The sequence below is a fragment of the Ranitomeya variabilis genome, chromosome 5 (genome assembly GCF_051348905.1).
Source record: "Ranitomeya variabilis isolate aRanVar5 chromosome 5, aRanVar5.hap1, whole genome shotgun sequence".
Taxonomy (NCBI): Eukaryota; Metazoa; Chordata; class Amphibia; order Anura; family Dendrobatidae; genus Ranitomeya; species Ranitomeya variabilis.
The window spans coordinates 205,675,954-205,700,414 of NC_135236.1; the positions used below are offsets into that span (position 1 = coordinate 205,675,954).

The 24,461-nt window shown below is 43.2% G+C and overlaps 1 protein-coding gene across 2 annotated transcripts in view; it reads left to right on the forward strand.

The window, feature by feature from the left end:
* The window catches only part of CYP19A1 (cytochrome P450 family 19 subfamily A member 1), an 81,714-nt gene that overhangs the window by 22,315 nt on the left and 34,938 nt on the right, over positions 1–24,461 (forward strand). For both annotated transcript variants that reach the window (XM_077260951.1, XM_077260952.1), the window contains 2 exons: positions 8,625–8,779; positions 13,448–13,624. In XM_077260951.1, the coding sequence (XP_077117066.1) occupies positions 8,625–8,779; positions 13,448–13,624 (332 nt within the window). The remainder of the gene's footprint in view (positions 1–8,624; positions 8,780–13,447; positions 13,625–24,461) is intronic.

Genomic DNA, 24,461 nt, shown 5'->3' on the forward strand with positions numbered 1-24,461 from the left:
TATTAACCTGCAGATATGGGGAGTACTGAAGCCACCCGGTACCGGCACTGAGAGCTCCACCGCCAGGAGAAAATGAACTTTATTCCACCTGGCATCCTTGGGCTTTCAGTCAGAGACTTTTCAGCATTAGGTGCGGCTGTCAGTCAGTGTTGGGTGGTGCAGCTACAGCCGCTGCTCACTATGCACCAAGCGATGACTGAAGCTGTGCTAGCCGCACCTGTCATGGTTCCCAATGGCAAGGGAACGTCAGAGAACTTAAATAACAGACTAGCTCTTGGGTGATGGAATCTCGAGCTGACCGTGAGCTAAACCTACCACACAACTAACAGTGGCCGGGTGACGTACCTACGTTTTATCCCTAGACGCCCAGCGCCAGCCGGAGAACTAACTAACCCTAATAGAGGAAAAAACAGACCTGGCTTACCTCTAGGGAAATTCCCCCAAAAAGGAGACAGAAGCCCCCCACATATATTGACGGTGAGTTCAGAGGAAAAGACATACGCAGTATGAAGGTAGGTTCAGCAAAGCGAGGTCCGCTTACTAGATAGCAAGAAGATACAATAGGGAACTTCACGGTCAGCTGAAAACCCTATTAAAATACCATCCAGAAATTACTTTAAGACTCATGTGTCAACTCATGACACCGGAGTGGTAATTTCGGCCCACAAGAGCTTCCAGCTACAGAAACATACCATAACTGTGAACTGGAACAAAAATGCAAACAAACTTAGGACTAAGAGTCCAACTTAGCTGATAGTAGTCTAGAAGCAGGAACATGCAACAGAAAGGCTCTGGTTACATTGATGGCCGGCACTAGAATAACTGAGCAGCAAGGCTAAATAGGATACTCCCACATCCTGATGGAAACAGGTGAACAGAGAAAGTGAAGCACACAAGTCCAGTACCACCAGCGACCACTGGGGGAGCCCAAAAACCAAATTCACAACAGTACCCCCCCCTCAAGGAGGGGGCACCGAACCCTCACAAGAACCACCAGGGCGATCAGGATGAGCCCTATGAAAGGCACGGACCAAATCAGAGGCATGAACATCAGAGGCTGTCACCCAAGAATTATCCTCCTGACCGTAGCCCTTCCACTTGACCAGATACTGAAGTTTCCGTCTGGAAACACGGGAGTCCAAGATCTTCTCCACAACGTACTCCAATTCACCCTCAACCAACACCGGAGCGGGAGGCTCAACGGAAGGCACAACCGGTACCTCATAACTGCGCAATAATGACCGATGGAAGACATTATGGATAGAAAAAGATGCCGGGAGGTCCAATCGAAAGGACACAGGGTTAAGAATCTCCAAAATCTTATACGGGCCGATGAACCGAGGCTTAAACTTAGGAGAAGAAACCCTCATAGGGACAAAACGAGAAGACAACCACACCAAGTCCCCAACACGAAGACGAGGACCAACACGACGACGGCGGTTAGCAAAATGCCGAGTCTTCTCCTGGGACAACTCCAAATTGTCCACCACCTGTCCCCAAATCCGATGCAACCTATCCACCACAGTATCCACTCCAGGACAATCCGAAGACTCCACCTGACCAGAAGAAAAGCGAGGATGAAACCCCGAATTGCAAAAAAAAGGAGAAACCAAAGTGGCAGAACTAGCCCGATTATTGAGGGCAAACTCCGCCAATGGCAAAAAGGCAACCCAGTCATCCTGATCCGCAGACACAAAACACCTCAAATAAGTCTCCAAGGTCTGATTAGTTCGCTCAGTCTGGCCATTAGTCTGAGGATGGAACGCAGACGAAAAAGACAAATCAAATTCTTGTGATCGGTCAATACCACCACCTGATGTCTAGCCCCCTCAAGCCAATGACGCCACTCCTCAAAAGCCCACTTCATAGCCAAAAGCTCCCGATTACCAATATCATAATTTCGCTCGGCGGGCGAAAATTTTCGAGAAAAGAACGCACAAGGTCTCATCACGGAGCAATCGGAACTTTTCTGCGACAAGACCGCCCCAGCTCCGATCTCGGAAGCATCGACCTCAACCTGAAAAGGAAGAGTAACATCAGGCTGACGCAACACAGCGGCGGAAGAAAAGCGGCGCTTAAGCTCCCGAAAGGCCTCCACAGCAGCAGGGGACCAATCAGCAACATCAGCACCCTTTTTGGTCAAATCAGTCAAAGGTTTAGCAACATCAGAAAAACCAGTTATAAATCGACGATAAAAATTAGCAAAGCCCAAAAATTTCTGAAGGCTCTTAAGCGAAGAAGGTTGCGTCCAATCACAAATAGCCCGAACCTTGACAGGATCCATCTCAATGGAAGAGGGGGAAAAAATGTACCCCAAAAAAGAAATCTTTTGAACCCCAAAAATACACTTAGAACCCTTCACACACAAGGAATTAGCCCGCAAAACCTGAAAAACCCTCCTGACCTGTTGGACATGAGAATCCCAGTCATCCGAAAAAATCAAAATATCATCCAGATACACGATCATGAATTTATCCAAATATTCCCGGAAAATGTCATGCATAAAGGACTGAAAGACTGAAGGGGCATTTGAAAGACCAAAAGGCATTACTAAATACTCAAAATGGCCCTCGGGCGTATTAAATGCGGTTTTCCACTCATCCCCCTGCTTAATTCGCACCAAATTATACGCCCCACGGAGATCAATCTTAGAGAACCACTTAGCCCCTTTTATTCGAGCAAACAAATCAGTCAGCAGTGGCAGAGGATACTGATATCTGACTGTAATTTTATTCAAGAGTCGATAATCAATACACGGCCTCAAAGAGCCATCTTTTTTAGATACAAAGAAAAAACCGGCTCCTAAGGGAGATGAAGAAGGACGAATATGTCCCTTTTCCAGGGACTCCTTAATATATTCTCGCATAGCAGCATGTTCAGGTACAGATAGATTAAATAAACGACCCTTTGGAAATTTACTGCCCGGAATCAGATCTATGGTACAATCGCAATCTCTGTGAGGAGGTAGTGAACCAAGCTTAGGCTCCTCAAAAACATCACGATAATCAGATAAAAATTCCGGAATCTCAGAGGGAATAGATGACGAAATGGAAACCAAAGGTACGTCCCCATGAGCCCCCTGACATCCCCAGCTTAACACAGACATTGCTTTCCAGTCAAGAACTGGGTTATGAGATTGTAACCATGGCAATCCAAGCACCAAAACATCATGTAGATTGTACAACACAAGGAAGTGAATCGTCTCCTGATGGTCTGGATTCATACGCATAGTCACTTGTGTCCAGTATTGTGGTTTATTACTAGCCAATGGTGTAGAGTCAATACCCTTCAGAGGTATAGGGACTTCCAGAGGCTCTAGATCAAACCCACAGCGCCTGGCAAAGGACCAATCCATGAGACTCAAAGCGGCGCCAGAGTCGACATAGGCATCCGCGGTAATTGACGATAATGAACAAATCAAGGTCACAGACAAAATAAACTTAGACTGTAAAGTGCCAATTGAAATAGACTTATCAACCTTTTTTGTACGTTTAGAGCATGCTGATATAACATGAGTTGAATCACCACAATAGAAGCACAACCCATTTTTTCGCCTAAAATTCTGCCGTTCACTTCTGGACAGAATTCTATCACATTGCATATTTTCTGGAGCCTTCTCAGAAGACACCGCCAAATGGTGCACAGGTTTGCGCTCCCGCAAACGCCGATCAATCTGAATAGCCATTGTCATGGACTCATTCAGACCTGTAGGTGCAGGGAACCCCACCATAACATCTTTAATGGCATCAGAGAGACCCTCTCTGAAATTCGCCGCCAGGGCGCACTCATTCCACTGAGTAAGCACAGACCATTTACGAAATTTTTGGCAGTATATTTCAGCTTCATCTTGCCCTTGAGATAGGGCCATCAAGGTTTTTTCAGCCTGAATCTCTAAATTAGGTTCCTCATAAAGCAACCCCAAAGCCAGAAAAAACGCATCCACATTGAGCAACGCAGGATCCCCGGGTGCCAATGCAAATGCCCAGTCTTGAGGGTCAACCCGCAGCAAGGAAATTACTATCCTAACCTGCTGTGCGGGATCTCCAGCGGAGCGAGATCTCAGGGAAAGAAATAATTTACAATTATATTTGAAATTCAGGAAACGAGATCTATCCCCGGAGAAAAATTCTGGTATAGGAATTCTAGGTTCAGATATAGGAGCATGAATAACAAAATCCTGTAAATTTTGAACCTTCGTAGCAAGATTATTCAAACCTGTAGCCAAACTCTGAGGATCCATTTTAATCAGGTGAGATCAGAGCCATTCAAGGATTAGAAGGAGAGAGAGAGACAAAGGCTGCAATTAGAGCAGAAATGCAACTGAGTGAACTATAGAGCAAGCTCAGAAGAAAAAAAAAAAAAAAAAAATCTGCAGACTTCTTTTTCTCTCCTTTCTTCTGCCAACGGTTTTAACCCTTGGCCGGCCATACTGTCATGGTTCCCAATGGCAAGGGAACGTCAGAGAACTTAAATAACAGACTAGCTCTTGGGTGATGGAATCTCGAGCTGACCGTGAGCTAAACCTACCACACAACTAACAGTGGCCGGGTGACGTACCTACGTTTTATCCCTAGACGCCCAGCGCCAGCCGGAGAACTAACTAACCCTAATAGAGGAAAAAACAGACCTGGCTTACCTCTAGGGAAATTCCCCCAAAAAGGAGACAGAAGCCCCCCACATATATTGACGGTGAGTTCAGAGGAAAAGACATACGCAGTATGAAGGTAGGTTCAGCAAAGCGAGGTCCGCTTACTAGATAGCAAGAAGATACAATAGGGAACTTCACGGTCAGCTGAAAACCCTATTAAAATACCATCCAGAAATTACTTTAAGACTCATGTGTCAACTCATGACACCGGAGTGGTAATTTCGGCCCACAAGAGCTTCCAGCTACAGAAACATACCATAACTGTGAACTGGAACAAAAATGCAAACAAACTTAGGACTAAGAGTCCAACTTAGCTGATAGTAGTCTAGGAGCAGGAACATGCAACAGAAAGGCTCTGGTTACATTGATGGCCGGCACTAGAATAACTGAGCAGCAAGGCTAAATAGGATACTCCCACATCCTGATGGAAACAGGTGAACAGAGAAAGTGAAGCACACAAGTCCAGTACCACCAGCGACCACCGGGGGAGCCCAAAAACCAAATTCACAACACGCACCACTATGTCTGAAAGCCCAAGGAGGCTGGGGGGAATAAAGTTAATTTCCTCCCAACAGCGGGTCTTTCAGTAAGGGCATCGGCCTGCTTCAGAATGCTATTAACGTTCAGATTAACCCCATATCTTTAGGTTAATAGCGTTTTTTTAAATGACAGGTTCCCTTTAAGCCCCTTATAGACATTACCTGTTGATTTCAGTGGGATCGGCCAGCAATCTACTGTGTTTGGTGGCCTCCTGGCTCTTCCTCAACAAACAATGGAGATATAAGGATCGGGTGGTATTGATTCAACTGTACAATTCTATTATTCTGCTGTGAAGTAAACTGCTGCCAAATGATTCTAGCAGCAGCTCACTGCATTCTCCCCATGGAAGTCACATGGCCCTCAGATGACAGTTATCTATGGTGCGTGACCAGCTTTAAAGAAACAGTTCGTACAATTTTGTTGTATTTAAAGGCTTTGATATTCAGTCTGCAGTTGCTTGGTACCTTTATAGCACCACTCCAGCATTTATTTTTCAGCGCTGGAATGGCGCTTTAAATGTAAGCACCCATTCATATCCTCACCTTGCGGTGGCTTCACTGTCTTTCGCCACCGCTTCGGTCCCACGGCACCATCTTGTGCCCATAACATCTGACTGGCCGGCAGTCAGAAGTTACATCGCAAGAGATCAATGCAAGTCTATGAGACCCAAATCAAGGCTCTCATAGACTTGAATTGAAAATTGAACTATGCGCAGTTCCATGAAACACTGGAGCGACACTGGAAAAGGATGAAAGCAGCAGCAGGTGAGTATGAGACAGGGGGCACAGGAATTACATTTAAAGCACCACTCCAGCGATACAATAAAAAGAACACTGGAGTCGTGCTTTAGTGTTATGTGTAGTGATGGGCGAACACCGTGATGTTCATGACCGGCGGGTTCGGACGAACATTTCGGCAAAGTTTGGTTCGGGTACCACAGCAGTACCTGAACCTGATCCTGATGAATGGGGAGCTCGAACATCTGTTGTTTGCCAGGCTGTCATCTGCATGACAGCAAAGCAAACAGTACCTCTGATCGACAGTAACATTATTACCAGTGGTCAGAGAGCTGCGGTTCCCACGCTGTCAGATGACAGTGTGAGCCCGGTCACAGAGGCGTCGGCTGATGAGAGAGTACTACTCCCATCGGCCTACACCTGCTGGTGCTAATAACAGCGAGAACAGGCGTGGCTGATGGGAGGTTTCATAAATAAATAAAAAGCCGGTTTAAATAATTAAAAAAAATGGCGTTGGGATTCCTCTATTCTTGAAAACCAGTCATGATGAAGCTGATAGCTGAGGGTTGCAGCCCACAGCTGTTAGTTTTGCCATGTTAGTTATCAAAAACAGAGTGGAACTCACATTTTTTTTATATTTATTTATAATGCCGGCTGATGAATACTCTCAGCAGCTCTGACATTGGAATAAAAATATTGCAAGCACATACCCCTAGGGAACATTCCCACGTTCAGGAATTTCTGCGGTTTTGACGCTGCGTGTTTAAAGCATAGTGAATAGGATTTCTAGAAATGTGCACCTGTGGATCACCTGCGGAAACTGACACGGGGCGCGTCTTTCAGGACTGCTGCATGTCAATTTCTCTTGTGGAGACGCTAGTCCCAGCAACAGATATTACTTCAATAGAATGTATTGAACGTGATAAATCTGCATGGTTCAGTGAACAAATACGGATTTACCTGCGTTCAACAGACTGCAGCGTTTTGGACGCAGAGAAAGCTGCTTCCAAAGCGCTGCTACATCCGGAACGTGGGCACATCGCCTCTATATAGAATTGTTTACATCCAGTAACTTCCCTCTGATATTTTGCCAATTACATCTTCATCATATTGTCAATCCTTCATGTCATCGTCCTAATGCCGTAACTCGGTCACTGCATTGACTGCCGCACTGATCACGGCGCCCCTGAAAATGATAAAACTCACATATATGTACACATTTGTTTCTTGAGTAAGAAATCCCTAGTACTCCAGTCAAAAATAAATTAGTACGGGGAAACCAAATTACTAATCATGTATAATTGCCCCGCAATATATGGGGCAATTATACATCTTGAGTAAGAAATCCCCCCACACTTCACCACTGAATACAAACATGCACTACATCTAATGTATAATTAGTTATTATGCGACACGCCATTCCAAATGTAAACTGATAATCTACCCCTCTGCTCCCCAATAATTATAATTAGCTACATTTACCCACCCAATAAATGTATAAATTAATTAGCCCATGTACTTTCCCCAAATTCATTACCAGTCACTCTCCTATGTCCTCAATGCCCCACCACTTTGCACCTCCTGCTCCCTCAATTCATTATTACGTCCCCCTCCAATTCATGAAGTCATCATGTCCTTTCTCCCATCCTCCACCATCAATTCCTTAACATTTCCTCTCTCCCAACCTCCTCCCTTAAAGGGAACCTGTCATGCAAAAAAATGCTATTACCCTACAGATAAGGGGTTAATCTGCAGGATAATAGCATTCTGAAGCCATACAGCTGCCACACTCACTGCGGGAGGAAATTAATGTATTCCTCCTGTTGGGCTTAGGCTTTCAGATATAGAGACGTGACCAGCATGGCTTCAGTCACCGCTCAGTGCATGGCATTGAGTGGCATCTGTAGCCACACCCCTGGCACTGACTGACAGCCAGAGCAGCATTAGCGCTATCATAAGAGCCAGCTGTCAGTTGGTGCTCTAATTAACCTGCAGATTAACCCCATTTCTGCCCATGTCTGCTGAGTTTTAGCCTTTTTTTCTGTCACAGGTTGCCTTTAATTCACTATACTTTCCTCTCCTCACCCCATACCCTCTATTCATTATACCGCTCTCTCTCTCACCCCCATTTAATTTATTCTATTGCGAAAAAAAAATGCTTTTAATACTCACCTTTCCATATGATCTCCTGCAGCTACCTTCTTCTTGAGGCTAGTGCAAACATGCTGGTGCGGTAAAGTCATTGCGCCAGACCTAGCTGAGGTATTATTATTTATTATTATTATCTATATTGCCATTTTTTCCATGGCGCTTTACGTGCGAAGATATTTGCGCAGGCTGATGTAATCGCACCACCATGTCACAGGAAAGGCGACAGGCTATCCACTAGAGCTGTGCTGCCATTCTGTATTGCCATCAGTGGAGCTTCGGGAAGGATTTGAGCCCCGGGCAGTAGCCCAAGTTGCCCTCATTATAATCCGCCTATGTGACCATGTTTATAAGCTTTTGTGCAAGCTGAAGTACAGAAGCAGAACTGTACAAATAATAACACAAAGGACACTTTTGATACCTGAAACACAAGGTTTTACCACATTGTGATTTATTAAATGGTTTACTACTCACATCTATAACAGCAGTTTTTGCTTCTTCAATCATACATATGTTATATACTGCTGAATATGATACTTATTTCCCCACAGATCTTCAGCAACATGCCATGTGATGAAGCACAATCATTATGTGTCAAGGTTTGGCAGTAAATTGGGATTACAGTGTATTGGCATGAATGAAAATGGGATTATATTCAACAGTAACCCAACTTTATGGAAAGTCATACGGCCTTTCTTTAACAAAGGTAAATATTTGAAAGCAACTGTAGAACAATAATAATACATTTCAAATACATTTTGTTTCAATCTGCTATGAAAAAGGAGCAAAAGAAAATATTTTGGAAAGAGTAAAGCCAAAGAACATTTTACTGATTTCCAAAAGCACCCTCGAAGATAGGACTATGCAAAACATAACTTTCAAAGTTAAAATTTAGGACAAAATGTAAATTAGGAATACATAGCGATACAGACGACTTGATGGACAGAAAGAAGTAAAGGGGTATGACAATGCCACCTGCTGGCAATGGTTGACACTGCAGCACATTCAAGTCAGCGCAGTATATCATATTAAAATCTAGAAAAATAGACTGTAACTATAAAAAGTGCTTGTCATTAAGCAGGGAACCATGAAAAATATTTACAGTCTTATTCAGTATTTTTACTAGTGTCATGAAATCAGATTTACTTGGTGTTTTCTGCTATTGACAAAGTATTGTTAGAGATGAGCGAACCCTAACTATAAAGTTTGGTGTTCATACCAGACACTGAGCAAGGGTGAGAGATTTTCCAGCTCCAAATTTCAGTTCCCCATTGATTTCAATGGCGTTTGGGTACAGTTCTGGTCCCCAAACCGAACTTTGGACTAAAGTTCAGTCCAGAACCAGAACTTCCGTGGCTCCACTCATCCCTATATATTGTAGCTATCAACTGTAGGACAACTTCTGTTATGAAATCTGCTTTCATAGCAGCAATTTTCATGCTTGTGATTCACCACCATTAGCCTGTGCAGAGATCCAGCCCCTGGCGATAAAAACTGATCACTGAGGGGCATTCAGACACCTGATTCATAGGGATTAGCTGATGGCTAGCCCAGCAGGTCTTATCTAACCAAACCTCTGCAGACAGAGAGCACTGCTCTAGGCTAGTTTCACATTAGCGTTTGCAGCAGCTGCGGAGGGCTGCGGACTTCCTCCGTGAAGCCCCGCCCTCGGCCGCTAGCTCCCCCTATTTCTGCATGCGGCCGGCATGCGGCCTGTCTACCTATCTTTAACATTAGGTACGCAGGTCGTGCTGCAGTATGTGGATGCTTCCGCATGCGTCGTTTTGACGATGCGGAGACCAGCGTAGGACGCAGCTTGTAGCAATTTCTTTTTTTTTCCGCATCGTCAAAACGACGCATGTGGAAGCATCCGCATACTGCGGCATGAGCTGCTTACCTAATGTTAAAGATAGGTACGCAGCCCACATGCTGGCCGCATGCAGAAATAGGCGGAGCTAGCGGCTGAGGTGCGGCCTAGGGCGGGGCTTCACGGAGGAAGTCCGCAGCCCTCCGCAGCTGCTACAAACGCTAGTGTGAAAGTAGCCTTATGTGATGTTTGTTAATCCAATTCATATAGCTTTGTATATGTGAGAGCTGACAAAGGGTTCATTTTCTTCAACACACTTTGTCACAGGGAATTTGTGTACCCTGCGATTATGTGTGTTCCTGAATTCCACATAAATATGTTTATAAAACCCTGTTGGCTCTTTCAGACTTTCAGTAGATTTTTCACTTTTCTAGAATTTACCATTTGACAATGAAGCACAAATCATCCGGGAGAGAAGGAGCATAATGCAATCAGCATAGCAGTTGTATAAAGCACCAAACTCACACAAGCCGAGTTTTACCTCTAGTTGGTTATTTGCATTCATAAAATTGAAAAATGTCTTTTCAGAACATTCTCTGATCACTGTATATGCGGATTGCTTTTTTTCTTTAAATGTGAAATGTTTAATAAATTTAGTGGACAACTGAGCAGTCAGTCACATTTTATGGTTAGTTAGGTTAATTTGTTTCCTTATTTGAATTGGTTTTCCAGCCCAAAAAATGAAGCTAAATTTACTTAAATTAGTAACATTTACAGCTTTATAATCGAGTCCACATCTAAAAGGTACCCTGATCTTCACCTTAAAGTGAACCTGTCAGCAGAATTTTGCTAAGTATACTACAGGCATTGTCATGTTGCCGCTGTTACACTGATTAAAATGATACCTGGGGTGAAGAAATCTGTCTTGTGGTTCTTGTGTAATCAGTGTTAGAAGTTTACAGTTAATGAGATGCTCGTTCTCCAGGACGGAACTGTAGGTAGAGTCTTATCTTCCTGCTCTAGGCCAGAGAGACCAAGATGAGACCAAGAAGAGTCCTGCCCACAGGTTACCCCTAACTACAGTCTGTCTCTCTCTCTCTGTGTGTCTCTGATGAGGAACATGTTTGTGCTTCGGGACGGCCTGTGGGCAGGTCTTTCATTGGTTTCTCTGGCTTAGAGCAGGAAGATAAGACTCCTCCTACAGTCCCGCCCCAGAGATTGAGCATCTCATTAGCTGAAAACTTCTAACACTGATTACACAAAGACTATAAGATGGATTTTTTGACGCAAGTGTCATTTTAATCAGTATAACAGTGGCAACATGACAATGTCTATAGTTTAATTAGCAAAATCCTGCTGACAGGCTGGCTTTAAGCTCTGGTTCCTGTGTTGGCACATGGCCAGAGCTGGGCGCAAAAAGGCTGGCTAATTACTAATTTCAATACCTAAGCTACACCCCTTTGTTGCTGTATGTCAGAGAATGGGGCTGAAATGGACAAAACAACTCCCCTTTCACCCCAGTGTTGCACAGCCTACAAAAAAATATTAAAAGTATAATTGCAGATGTCATTCCTTCAAGATTCCATTACAGTGTTGTACTATAATGCCACCACATAGATAAACATTAGCATATTAAATAGAGTTGACCCATGAAATTAAATATGCATATTATGTGACCATTTCCTTCATGGCTCCTTTAGAAATTCAAAATTGATTGGTGGTTGATACAACTGCAACAAAAAATATAATACAGGTGCCCAGATCTAGTTCAGTAAAGTGACCAAACATACACCACTTCCACTGCATGTTTCGGCATTAAAGGGAATCTGTCACCACATTTGACCCATCCAAACTATTAATATGAGCATACAGGTTATATAACGCTGAAAAAAAGGACCACCTGTGTGTCTCATATCTGTTTCTCAGCATACCTTGTGGCTGAGAAATCATCTTTTATCACTTTTTATAATGACCGCAGGGGCAGATGGTGTCTGAAAGATAACTCTGTCCCCAGAGATTATTTTTACATGAAAGGGAGTTATCAGTGTAAGACAAGTAACCAACACAGAACTTGTCTTCTGCTCCTTCCAGGGATCAGGTTTCACACTGGACTCAAACTCACATCTCTGTGTTATAAGGCTGCTGCTCTACCACATTGTGTAACAATTTATTTTTATGGTGCCTGTATGCTGAGGTGAAGAATTTTATTTTCTATAAAAGTAGTAAAAATAATAAGCAATTACAAAAATGTTATTTTTTTTGTGTGTGCGAGTCCCCTCAGTTTCAAACCCACAACCTTAACATTACAGATAGACACTTAAAGGGAGCCTGTCAGCATCAGCAGGATTTTGCTAAGTAATATGCAGGCATTGTCATATTGACGTCGTTATACTAATTAAAATGTTACCTGGGTTGAAGAAATCCGTCCTGTAGTCCTTGTGTAATCAGTGTTAGAAGTTTTCAGTTAATGAGATGCTCGTGCTCCGGGGCGGGACTGTTGCTTGAAAAAAGACCTATTTGGTCGAAACGTTGCTTCACTATGGCAGAATAAACTTATCTTCTTGAATTACTATACCTGGATGGAGCGCTGTTCTTCTACTATGTAGGCAGAGTCTTATCTTGGTGCTCTATGCCAGAGAAACCAAGAAAAGTCATACTTTCAGGTACGAGCATCTCATTAACTGATTACACAAGAACTACAAGGCGGAGTTCTTTTTTTTTTTTTACTTAGCAAAATCCCGTTGACAGTTTGGCGTTAAGTTGCTGACCCACAAGCTCTGACTCTGAAGATGGTAGAATTTTGTGTACTTGATCTGTATTGCAGGCTCTGACTACAGGCAGATAATATTGATAGAAATACACTGATGTGTACAATGTATGTATTTAAGAATAAAATATTTTTTCATCCCATAAAGTCGCTTAAAAATAATGAAACAATTGAATAGGTGTGGCCAGGGGCCTGACGAAAATTTGCTGTGCTTTTTTTAGCATGTCACATGATCTGTCCCTCTTTCTGTTCCTTAAAAGTTGGGAGGTATGCAATGCATATGACACTGGTAACTCCCTCTTATATTTAAAATAAGCTCTGGGGGCAGAGTTATTTCCGGGCACCCTCCTCCCAGGAGCCTGGAAGAGGTCACTTATATAAAGTGATAAAAGATGATTTTCAGCAACAACACAGCTAATATTAGAAACACATGGAGGACTGTTCTCAGCATTCTAAAGCCTGTATACTCATATTAATAGTTTACATAGGTCAAATGTGGTGACAGACTCCCTTTAGGGCTTCATCTGAGCAATAAAATATGGGTGATCCTTTCTAAAGAAAGACTATGCTATCAGTTGAATACCGCCTCTTAAAAATGTACAGTAAGTGGATCCCAAGATACAGTAAAACATTCCTATCCTTTCCATATGAATAGAGCCTTACAGTATATAACCAGGAACCAGTCACTGATAGTGGCTCCTTTGGAGGAATTATCTGGGTACACGGTGTATTGTGATTTTTTCTTTTGTCATAAGGGTGTACAAGGTTATTTAACTCATACTTGTTGATTTTGTTTTTAGCTTTGTCTGGACCTGGACTATTACAGACCACAGAGAACTGCATTAACTCCACCAAACATTTCCTGGCAAAGCTGAGTGATGTCACTGATGATCTGGGCAAAGTAAATGTTCTCAAGCTAATGAGGCTGATTATGTTAGACGTCTCAAACAACCTTTTCCTCAGAATTCCATTAGATGGTAGGTAAATCAGCAATTCTGTACATTGTAAGTCTGTGGGGTTATTCATGAGAACTGATGGTAGAGGTGGAAGGTGACTAATCACCTCACACGGACCTACAATCTGAGTAAAATAAATGTCACTGGCAATAAATGCAATGTATCTGATCCTGTCAGACAGTATATTCTTATCCTGAAGGAATCGTCCCTTTAGTGTTCTTCTCATGAGGCTCTGAAAGCTGTTTCATTTAAGAAGATTTTTGGTGATTTCAAGCATTAGTATTACGGTTGACCGAGCAGCTTTGGATAAGTGCTTATCCGAATAGCTATAGTGCTTCCCGAATAGCTGCCTCAGGAACCCGGATACCTGGAGCGCTCCCGATAATCAGCTGTTCGGGCCGCAGCTGCATGTGTCGCGTCTGTGTGACAGTCACAACACTCAGGCTCCCCATACATGTGCTGTGACAGTCACACAGCCGTGACACATGCAGCTGCGGCGCTGAGGCAGCTATTCGGTAAGCGCTATAGCTATTGGGATAAGCACTTATCTGAAGCTATTCAGTCATCCCTAATTAGTATTCATCTTTGAAGAACAACTTGTGACTATTAATACCCAAGTAGTGAACCAACAGCAATCTGTATTTGTCAAGTAATACACTTAGTGGGCTCATGCAATGAAATAGCTTACATTTCCTCTTTATACATGGGTTCTATCCAAGCCATCTCGCACTGTGCTTGTGTATGCTCTACATTGTAGAAAAGACTCACACATGAATTTTCTGTATACTAGTGATGAGTGACCAAACGTGCTCAAATAAGGTGTTATCTGAGTATGCTTGGGTACTAACGAGTGACTTCGGTGTGCTCGAAAAATATGTTCGAGTCCCCTTTGCTGCATGTCTCGTGACTGCTCGACAGCCACAACACACGCAGGGATTACCTGTTTGTTAGACAATCCCTGCATGTGTTGTGGCTGTTGAACAGCCATGAGACAGGCAGGCGCGGGGACTTGAGCATATTTTCCGAGCATGCCGAAGTCACTTGTTAGCACCCAGGCATGCTTGGATAACACCTTAGTCGAGCACGTTCTCTTATCACCTGTAAATACCTATTAGAATTTAGACCCCATTAAATTCTGTATATTTTAGTTTAGTGCAAAACAAAATGGACAACTGTATATGAAATCATCATTTTCTGAATTTCATTAATTCATCATAATTCCCAATAAAACAAAAAGCTTAAGTTTTAGTAGTACCGTAACTAAATTCCATTGTAGTAACCATGAATCACCATAGCATAACATGGAATGGGTCGCACTCCACCTTCACATGGAAGTCTTAGGATAATCTTTGCATCTACCTTATATCTTATGTTTTTCCCTCCTGTCCTTACCCTACAGTCGTTTATTTTGCATTTATGTTTCCACTTTAGCTGGCATGCCCTCTTACCCCCAGGTGTCTTTCCCATGCTTGCATCTCTATATAAAAATATCAAAAAGAACACAATGGTCACCGATTCATCAAAGCATTTTCGCTAGAATTCTGGCGTAAATTGCTTTGAAAAGTTGCCAAATTTGGGGGCACCTTGGAGTTGTGCAAAAATGTTACGACTTATGGCATTTTAGTAGCAATTTCTCCCATCTCCAACAAAATGGGAGGATCTGGGGTGGGACAGGGGCGGAGCAGGGGCCTAACGCCACAGTTCGTCTAATTCCTAACAAGCTATGGTGTGTACTTTATGGCAGGAATATTACTCCAGTCTCTGACAGGAGTAACGTTTCTGGCATGGCGCACTTAGGTGCATGCCACTGGATAAATGCTCCTGATTCATTAAGAAACATGTACCTCTTAATGAATCAGGAGCGTTTATCTCCTTCACACCCATCATCAAGTCCGGCGAGATGGTGTTTACAAAAAATCCCAGTATGTGGTCAGGTTCCACATGTAGGCAGCATTACTTGTTTCACATAACTAGCGAGCGAGTGATTATTTTATAGCACAAAACAAGAAAATAAATATTTCCCTTTCTGTAATGACCGCATACTGCAGCGATGGAAACCCCGGAGAGTAGAAAAAGGAAAGATTTTCAAACCTGTCTTCTGATTATGGTTTCCTTTTGACCTTCTCCTGGGAACCATTCAGTATTGTACGGTATCTACCATCGACTGGGAATACGAAACAGTGACATTATGTTGAGCTCGAAACGATTTTATGTCAGCTGTACTGAGTGAGTCCATAGGAAGTGACATTTATAATTCCTAGTTGGATGGAGGGGAGCACTCAGATTGGGAATATGCAATCATTGTGTATAGAATCCAATTAATTCCGGCTGGATCTATAAATAAAACTGGATGTAAATGACCCATAGCCATTGTTTCTGTTAATGAATATAGCTGCCATAGTAACTGAAACTAATCTGAGATGCTAAAAACGGTGCCTTTCCAGATACTCTATCTGCTGTGATCGTCTTGTGGAAAAAGCAGTCTGATGCCCTCAGTAATGGCTGGCATTGTGTCAGAATGCGACTGGTGGAGGATTCATATAAAAAATGGAGCTCACAAAGAGTCTTGATATAATGCTGCACAACCACTACTGCAGTCTGTGTCAGACTGGGGTCCATCATTAATGCTAGGGTCACACGAGTATATATATATATATATAGTCATGGCCAAAAGTATTCACACCCCTGCAGTTCTGTCAGATAATACTCAGTTTCTTCCTGAAAATGATTGCAAACACAAATTCTTTGGTATTATTATCTTCATTTAATTTGTCTTAAATGAAAAAAACAAAAGAATTGTTCTAAAGCCAAATTGGATATAATTCCACACCAAACATAAAAAAGGGGGTGGACAAAAGTATTGGCACTGTTCGAAAAATCATGTGATGCTTCTCTAATTTGTGTAATTATCAGCACCTGTAACTTACCTGTGGCACCTAACAGGTGTTGGCAATAACTAAATCACACTTGCAGCCAGTTGACATGGATTAAAGTTGACTCAACCTCTGTCCTGTGTCCTTGTGTGTACCACATTGAGCATGGAGAAAAGAAAGAAGACCAGAGAAATGTCTGAGGACTTGAGAAACCAAATTGTGAGGAAGCATGCGCAATCTCAAGGCTACAAGTCCATCACCAAAGACCTGAATGTTCCTGTGTCTACCGTGCGCAGTGTCATCAAGAAGTTTAAAGCCCATGGCACTGTGGCTAACCTCCCTAGATGTGGACGGAAAAGAAAAATTAACATAAGATTTCAACGCAAGATTGTGCGGATGTTGGATAAAGAACCTCGACTAACATCCAAACAAGTTCAAGCTGCCTTGCAGTCCGAGGGTACAACAGTGTCAACCCGTACTATACGTCGGCGTCTGAATGAAAAGGGACTGTATGGTAGGAGACCCAGGAAGACCCCACTTCTTACCCCAAGACATAAAAAAGCCAGGCTGGAGTTTGCCAAAACTTACCTGAAAAAGCCTAAAACGTTTTGGAAGAATGTTATCTGGTCAGATGAGACAAAAGTAGAGCTTTTTGGGCAAAGGCATCATCATAGAGTTTACAGGAGAAAAAAAGAGGCATTCAAAGAAAAGAACACGGTCCCTACAGTCAAACATGGTGGAGGTTCCCTGATGTTTTGGGGTTGCTTTGCTGCCTCTGGCACTGGACTGCTTGACCGTGTGCATGGTATTATGAAGTCTGAAGACTACCAACAAATTTTCCAGCATAATGTAGGGCCCAGTGTGAGAAAGCTGGGTCTCCCTCAGAGGTTATGGGTCTTTCAGCTGGACAATGACCCAAAATACACTTCAAAAAGCACTAGAAAATGGTTTGAGAGAAAGCACTGGAGACTTCTAAGGTGGCCAGCAATGAGTCCAGACCTGAATCCCATAGAACACCTGTGGAGAGATCTAAAAATGTCAGTTTGGAGAAGGCAGCCTTCAAATATCAGGGTCCTGGAGCAGTTTGCCAAAGAAGAATGGTCTAAAATTCCAGCAGAGCATTGTAAGAAACTCATTGATGGTTACCGGAAGCGGTTGGTCGCAGTTATTTTGGCTAAAGATTGTGCAACCAAGTATTAGGCTGAGGGTGCCAATACTTTTGTCTGGCCCATTTTTGGAGTTGTGTGTGAAATGATCAATGTTTTGCTTTTTGCTTCATTCTGTTTTGTGTTTTTTCATTTAAGACAAATTAAATGAAGATAATAATACCAAAGAATTTGTGATTGCAATCATTTTCAGGAAGAAACTGAGTATTATCTGACAGAATTGCAGGGGTGTGAATACTTTTGGCCATGACTGTATATATATATCTACTATATAATTGTCTAAGGGTACTTCCGTCTGTCCTTCTGTCTGTCACTGTTATTCGTTCGCTGATTGGTCTCGGCAGCTGCCTGTCATGGCTGCCGCGACCAATCAGCGACGCGCATAGTCCAGAAAAAAATGGCCGCTTACTCCCCGCACTCACTGCCGGCGCCCGCATACAAACGCTCACACAGGGTTAATGCCGGCGGTAACGGACCGCGTTATGCCGCGGGTAACGCACTCCGTTACCGCTGCTATTAACCCTGTGTGTCCCCAACTTTGTACTATTGACGCTGCCTATGCGGCATCAATAGTACAAAATGTAATGTTAAAAATAATAAATAAAAAAAAAAAACCTGCTATACTCACCCTCCGCCGCCTCTCTCGCTCCTCGCCACGCTCCCCGGACCGCTCCATTACAAGCGTCAGCTTGCGGTGCGGTCCCGTCCCAGGGCTGGTGTGCGGCAAGGACCTGCCGTGACGTCACGGTCATGTGACCGCGACGTCTTCATAGGTCCTGCTCCCTCCAGCCCTGGCACTTGCAATGGAACTCGGCTTCAGGAAAATGGCCGCCGCGATCTCGATCTGCGCACGCGCAGCATCCAGCGGCCATTTTCCTGAAGCCGACCACTAGCACAGGATCCCAGGAAGAGAAGAGGCAGGACGCAGAGGAGCAGCGACAAGAATGGTGAGTATGATACACTACAAGGGGCCCTCGGATCGTTAGGTGAGTATGTTTATTTTTTATTTTTTGGCCCTATACGTGCCTCGGTAATATACTACGTCACTGGGCAATATCCTACGTGGCTCTGCTGTATACTACAAGGCTGGGCAATATACTACGTGGCTGGGCAATATACTACAAAGCTGTGCAATATACTATGTGGCTCTGTGCAATATACTACGTAGCTGGGCGGCAATATCCTACGTCGCTATGCTGTATACTACGTTGCTGGGCAATATACTACGTAAATGGGCAATATACTACGTGGACATGCATACTCTAGAATACCCGATGCGTCAGAATCGGGCCACCATCTAGTATATATATATATATATATATATATATATATATATATATATATATATATATATATATATATTTGATCCCACTCTCATCCTGGTCATCAGTATACAATCCATTTTTTACTCAGCAGCCATTAACCTTTTACAGGAGCATTTACAGTCTCCCATCTTACAGAAAAGCAATATATAAATAAAATTGCCAATGCTATACTGTAGCTCCATATGACATCCAATTATTTTCCTGCACCCATCTGATTTCGGAAAGAAATCACGGCATGCGGTGATTATTTTATCACACTGAATACAGGTGAGAAAAAATACACAGATCTGCACTGCGTCATTCAATATCATTGGTCCGAGTGCGATCCCTTTTTTATCAGATTGCACTTCCTGATTTATACGGTCATGTTAGCGAGCCCTTACATTCTGGGGGGCCACTTTTTAGTTACAAGTAAATATTACCTGACCCTTTTTCACATATTCCCGGACCAACACATTCTCCATACTTTTAATTGGAAAGTTGGTTGCATATGTTGCAGTTTTAAACTGTACAGTTAATAGTTGTGTGATTTTACAGATAGACAACAGTTTTGGCAACAAATTGCACGTCAATTAACAATTTGAAATCCACAATGTTTTGGGATGAAAGCACATGTCAGTACGGTTTATCGCCACATCATGGATTATTGCGATGTGGCCACTACATTTAAAGTTTAAATGATAATTTCATACCAGACAACCCATTTAACCTCTTTCCGACATCGGGTGTAATAGTACGCCGATGTCGGAATCCCTCCCTTTGATGTGGGCTCCGGCGCTGAGTGAGCATTTCTGCTACATACAGGCAATCTGATCATCACCTGTATCCCGATCAAAGTACTGCAGTTTTTAGTCTCCCATGGAGACTATTGGAGCATGCAAAAAGTAAAAAAAATGTTTTTAAAAATATTAAAATCATAAAAATATAAAAGTTCAAATCACCCCTTTCGCCCCAATCAAAATGAAACAATTAAAAAAAAAAATCAACCATACACATATTTGGTATCGCTATGTTCACAATCGCCCAATCTATCAATATACAAAAAGAATTAACTCGATCGTTAAATGACATAATGAGAAAAAAAGTCAAAACTCCAGAATTACGTCTTTTTGGTCGCCGCAACATTGCATTAAAATGCAATAACACGCAATCTAAAGATTGTATCTGCACGAAACGGTATCATTAAAAGCGTCAGCTCGGCGCCAAAAAATATAAGCCATCACCTAACCTGAGATGACGAAAAATGGAGACGCTACGGGTATCGGAAAATGGCACAATTATTTGTTTTTAGCAAATTTTGGAATTTTTTTCACCACTTAACTAAAAAAGAACCTAGACATATTTGGTGTCTATGAATTCGTAATGACCTGGAGAATCATAATGGCAGGTCAGTTTTAGCATTTAGTGAACATGGTAAAAAAAACCATACAACTGTGGCATTTCACCACACTTGGATTTTTTTCCCATTCTCCAGTACATGATATGCTAAAACCAATGGTGTCGTTCAAAAGTACAACTTGTCCCGCAAAAAACAAGCCCTCAAATGGCCATTTTGTCCAATAAATAAAAAAGTTATGGCTCTGAGAAAAAGAGGAGCAGAAAATGAAAATGCAAAAACAAAAATACCTCTGGTCGTTAAGGGGTTAAAGGTCATATGAAATACAGATAGGAAGCTTCTGAAACCTTAAAGGATCTTTCCGGTTTCTTTGTTAGGCTACTTTCACACTAGCATCGTGCAATGCGACGTGCCGACGCAAAAACGCTAGCGTTGAAAGCACCGCACAACGGGGGCAGCGGATGCAGTTTTTCAACGCATCCACTGCCCCATTGTAAGGTCCGGGGAGGAGGGGGCGGAGTTCTGGCCGCGCATGTACGGTCGGAAATGGTGGACACGTCGCACAAAAAAACGTTACATGTAGCGTTTTTTGTGCCGACGGTCCGCCAAAACACGACGCATCCGTCGCACGACGGATGCGACGTGTGGCAATCCGTCGCAATGCATCGCTAATGCAAGTCAATGGAGAAAAAACGCATCCTGCAAGCACTTTTGCAGGATGCCTTTTTTCTCCAAAACGACGCATTGCGATGGAGGCCAAACGACGCTAGTGTGACAGTAGCTTTAGGCTGCAGTTTGCTTTTTAAAATAATAAACTGTTCTCAACTGAGCTTCCCCAGGTCCAGCACTAAGTCTCTGCTGCTGCTCCCGGTGTCTGTTTTTTTCTGCAGCGCTGCAGTCAATGAGTGAGTTTAGCTGCTCTAAGCTATTTGTGCCATCGACTTGTGCAGTGCCGCTGAGCTCAGTTGATCTCTGCAGAGCCTATCAGCAAGACATCAGCTCTGCAGCCAATAATGAACCCCAGGAGCATCAGTGGAGATTCAGCGCTGGACCCGGGAAGGAGAATAAAATGCAGCTTTTGGTTTGTTTGTTTTTTTTCAAACCATCTGCAGGTGGAGAAGAGGATTTTTTATTTGGGCAGAGAACTTGAAATTTAATGTAGATAAACGTGAGGTTATGTATTTGGGAAGATTAAATAAATTGTATTATGATATACTAAGTGGTAAAACACTGGATAAAACTCACTGATAAAGACTTTGGCGTATGGGAGGACAGAAAACTCCACTTTGATCAGTGTCAGGCAGCTGCTGCCAAGTCAAATAAAATAATAGGATGCATTAACCCCTTTCTGCCATTAGACATATCCCGTCGAGGTGACCTGGGACTTAATTCCCAGGAACGGGATAGTACGTCATAGGCGATCGGCCGCGCTCACAGGGGGAGCGCGGTCGATCGCGGCCGGGTGTCAGCTGATTATTAAGGCTGACATCCGGCACGGACCGCTCCCGGCACATTAACCCCCGGCGGCATAGGGAAGCATCGCACAGTGAGGGGGCTCCCTGCGTGCTTCCCTGAGACCCTCAGAACAACGCGATGTAATCGCTTTGTTCCGAGCATCTCCTCCGTCTTCCTCCCTGCAGGCCTCGGATCCAAGATGGCCGTGGGGGGCCTTCTGGGTCCTGCAGGGAGGTGGCTTGCAAGCGCCTGCTGAGAACAGGCGCCGGCAAGCCTGCAGCACTGCCTGTCAAATCGCTAATCTGACACAGTGCTGTGAAAAGTGTCAGATCAGCTATCTGACACTATACCATGATATCCCCCCCTGGGACAAAGTACAAAAGTAATAAAAAAAATGTACATGTGTAAAAAAAAAAATCCTAAATAAAAAAAAATATATAACGTATATACTCGAGTATAAGCCGAGATTTTCAGCCCAAAAAAATGGGCTGAAAGTGCCTCTCTCAGCTTATACTCGAGTCAAGGAAGGCAGGAGGGTCGGTGGGTGAGGGGGAGCGATGCCTGTCAAATACTCACCTACTCCCGGCGCTCCTGACGCAGTCCTTGCATGTCTCACAGTGTTCGGCGTGGCAGCTTCAAGTTCTTCCCCTCTTCAGCGGTCATGTGGTACCACTCATTAAAGTAATGAATATGGACTCCACTCCCACAGGGGTGGAGCCGCATATTCATTACTGTAATGAGCGGTACCATGTGACCACTCACTACAGGAAGAAGCTGCCGCACCGTACACCGTGGGACATGCAGGGAGTCGGGACCGCGTCGGGAGCGCCGGGAGTAGGTGAGTATATTTACCTTCCCTCGTTCCACTGAAGCTCCGTCTTCCCGTCCTCTTGCTGTGACTGTGCAGGTCAGAGGGCACGATGACGTATTAGTGTGCGCGCCACCCTCTGCCTGAACAGTCAGTGTGGAGAGACGGGACGCTGAGGAGCAGCGGGCAGCGGCGAGAGGTATGTCATTTTTTTTATTTTTTTTAGTGCAGCAGCAGCATTACATGTGGCACATTGTTATATGGAGCATCTATGGGGCCATAAAGAACTGCATGGAGCATTATATGGGGCATCTATGGGGCCATAACTTCATGGAGCATCTATGGGGCCATAACTGTATGGAGCATTATATGGGGCATCTATAGGGCCATAACTTCATGGAGCATTATATGGGGCCATAACTGCATGGAGCATTATATGGGGCACCTATGGGGCCATAACTGCATGGAGCATTATATGGAGCATCTTTGGGGCCATAACTGCATGGAGCATTATATGGAGCATTATATGGGGCCATAACTGCATGGAGCATTATATGGGGCACCTATGGGGCCATAACTGCATGGAGCATTATATGGAGCATCTTTGGGGCCATAACTGCATGGAGCATTATATGGAGCATCTTTGGGGCCATAACTGCATGGAGCATTATATGGAGCATCTTTGGGGCCATAACTGCATGGAGCATTATATGGGGCATCTATGGGGCCATAACTGCATGGAGCATTATATGGGGCATCTATGGTGCCATAATGAACTGCATGGAGCATTATATGGGGCATCTATGGGGCCTTAAAGAACTGCATGGAGCATTATATGGGGCATCTTATGGGGCCATAAAGAACTGCATGGAACATTATATGGGGCATATTTGTATATGGAGCATCTTATGGGGCCATAATGAACTGTATGGGTATGGAGCATTATATGGGGCTCCTGATTCAATATGGATATTCAAAAACACTTAACCTACTGATGTCTCAATTAATTTTACTTTTATTGGTATCTATTTTTATTTTTGACATTTACCGGTAGCTGCTGCATTTCCCACTCTAGGCTTATACTCGAGTCAATAAGTTTTCCCAGTTTTTTGTTGCAAAATTAGGGGGGTCAGCTTATACTCGGGTCGGCTTATACTCGAGTATATACGGCAGGGGTGTCAAACTGCGTTCCTCGAGGGCCTCAAACCGTGCGTGTTTTCAAGATTTCCTTCTCATTGCACAAGGTGCTGGAATCATTCTGTGCAGGTGATTAAATGCAGTTTGACACCCCTGATATACAGTATATTGTTCCAATAAATACATTTCTTTATGTAAATAAAAAAAACAATAAAAGTACACATATATAGTATCGCCACGTCCGTAACGACCCAACCTATGAAACTGTCCCACTAGTTAACGAGGCAAAAAACAATGCTTAATCATCATACCGCCGAACAAAAAGTGGAATAACACGCGATCAAAAAGACGGATATAAATAAACATGGTACCGCCGAAATCGACATCTTATCCCGCAAAAAAAGAGCCACCACACAGCGTCATCAGCAAAAAATTTTATAGCACTCAAAATAAAGGGATGCAAAAATAATTATTTTTTCTATAAAATAGTTTTTATTGTATAAAAGTGCCAAAACATAAAAAAAATGATATAAATGAGGTATCGCTGTAATTGTACTGACACAAAGAATAAAACTGCTTTAGCAATTTTACCAAATGCAGAACGGTATAAACCCCCAAAGTAGTTCACAAATTGCTGTTTTTTGTTAATTCTGCCTAACCAAAACCGGAATAAAAAGTGATCAAAAAAGTCATGCGCCCGAAAATGGTACCAATAAAAACGCCAACTCGTCCCGCAGAAAATAATACCTCACATGACT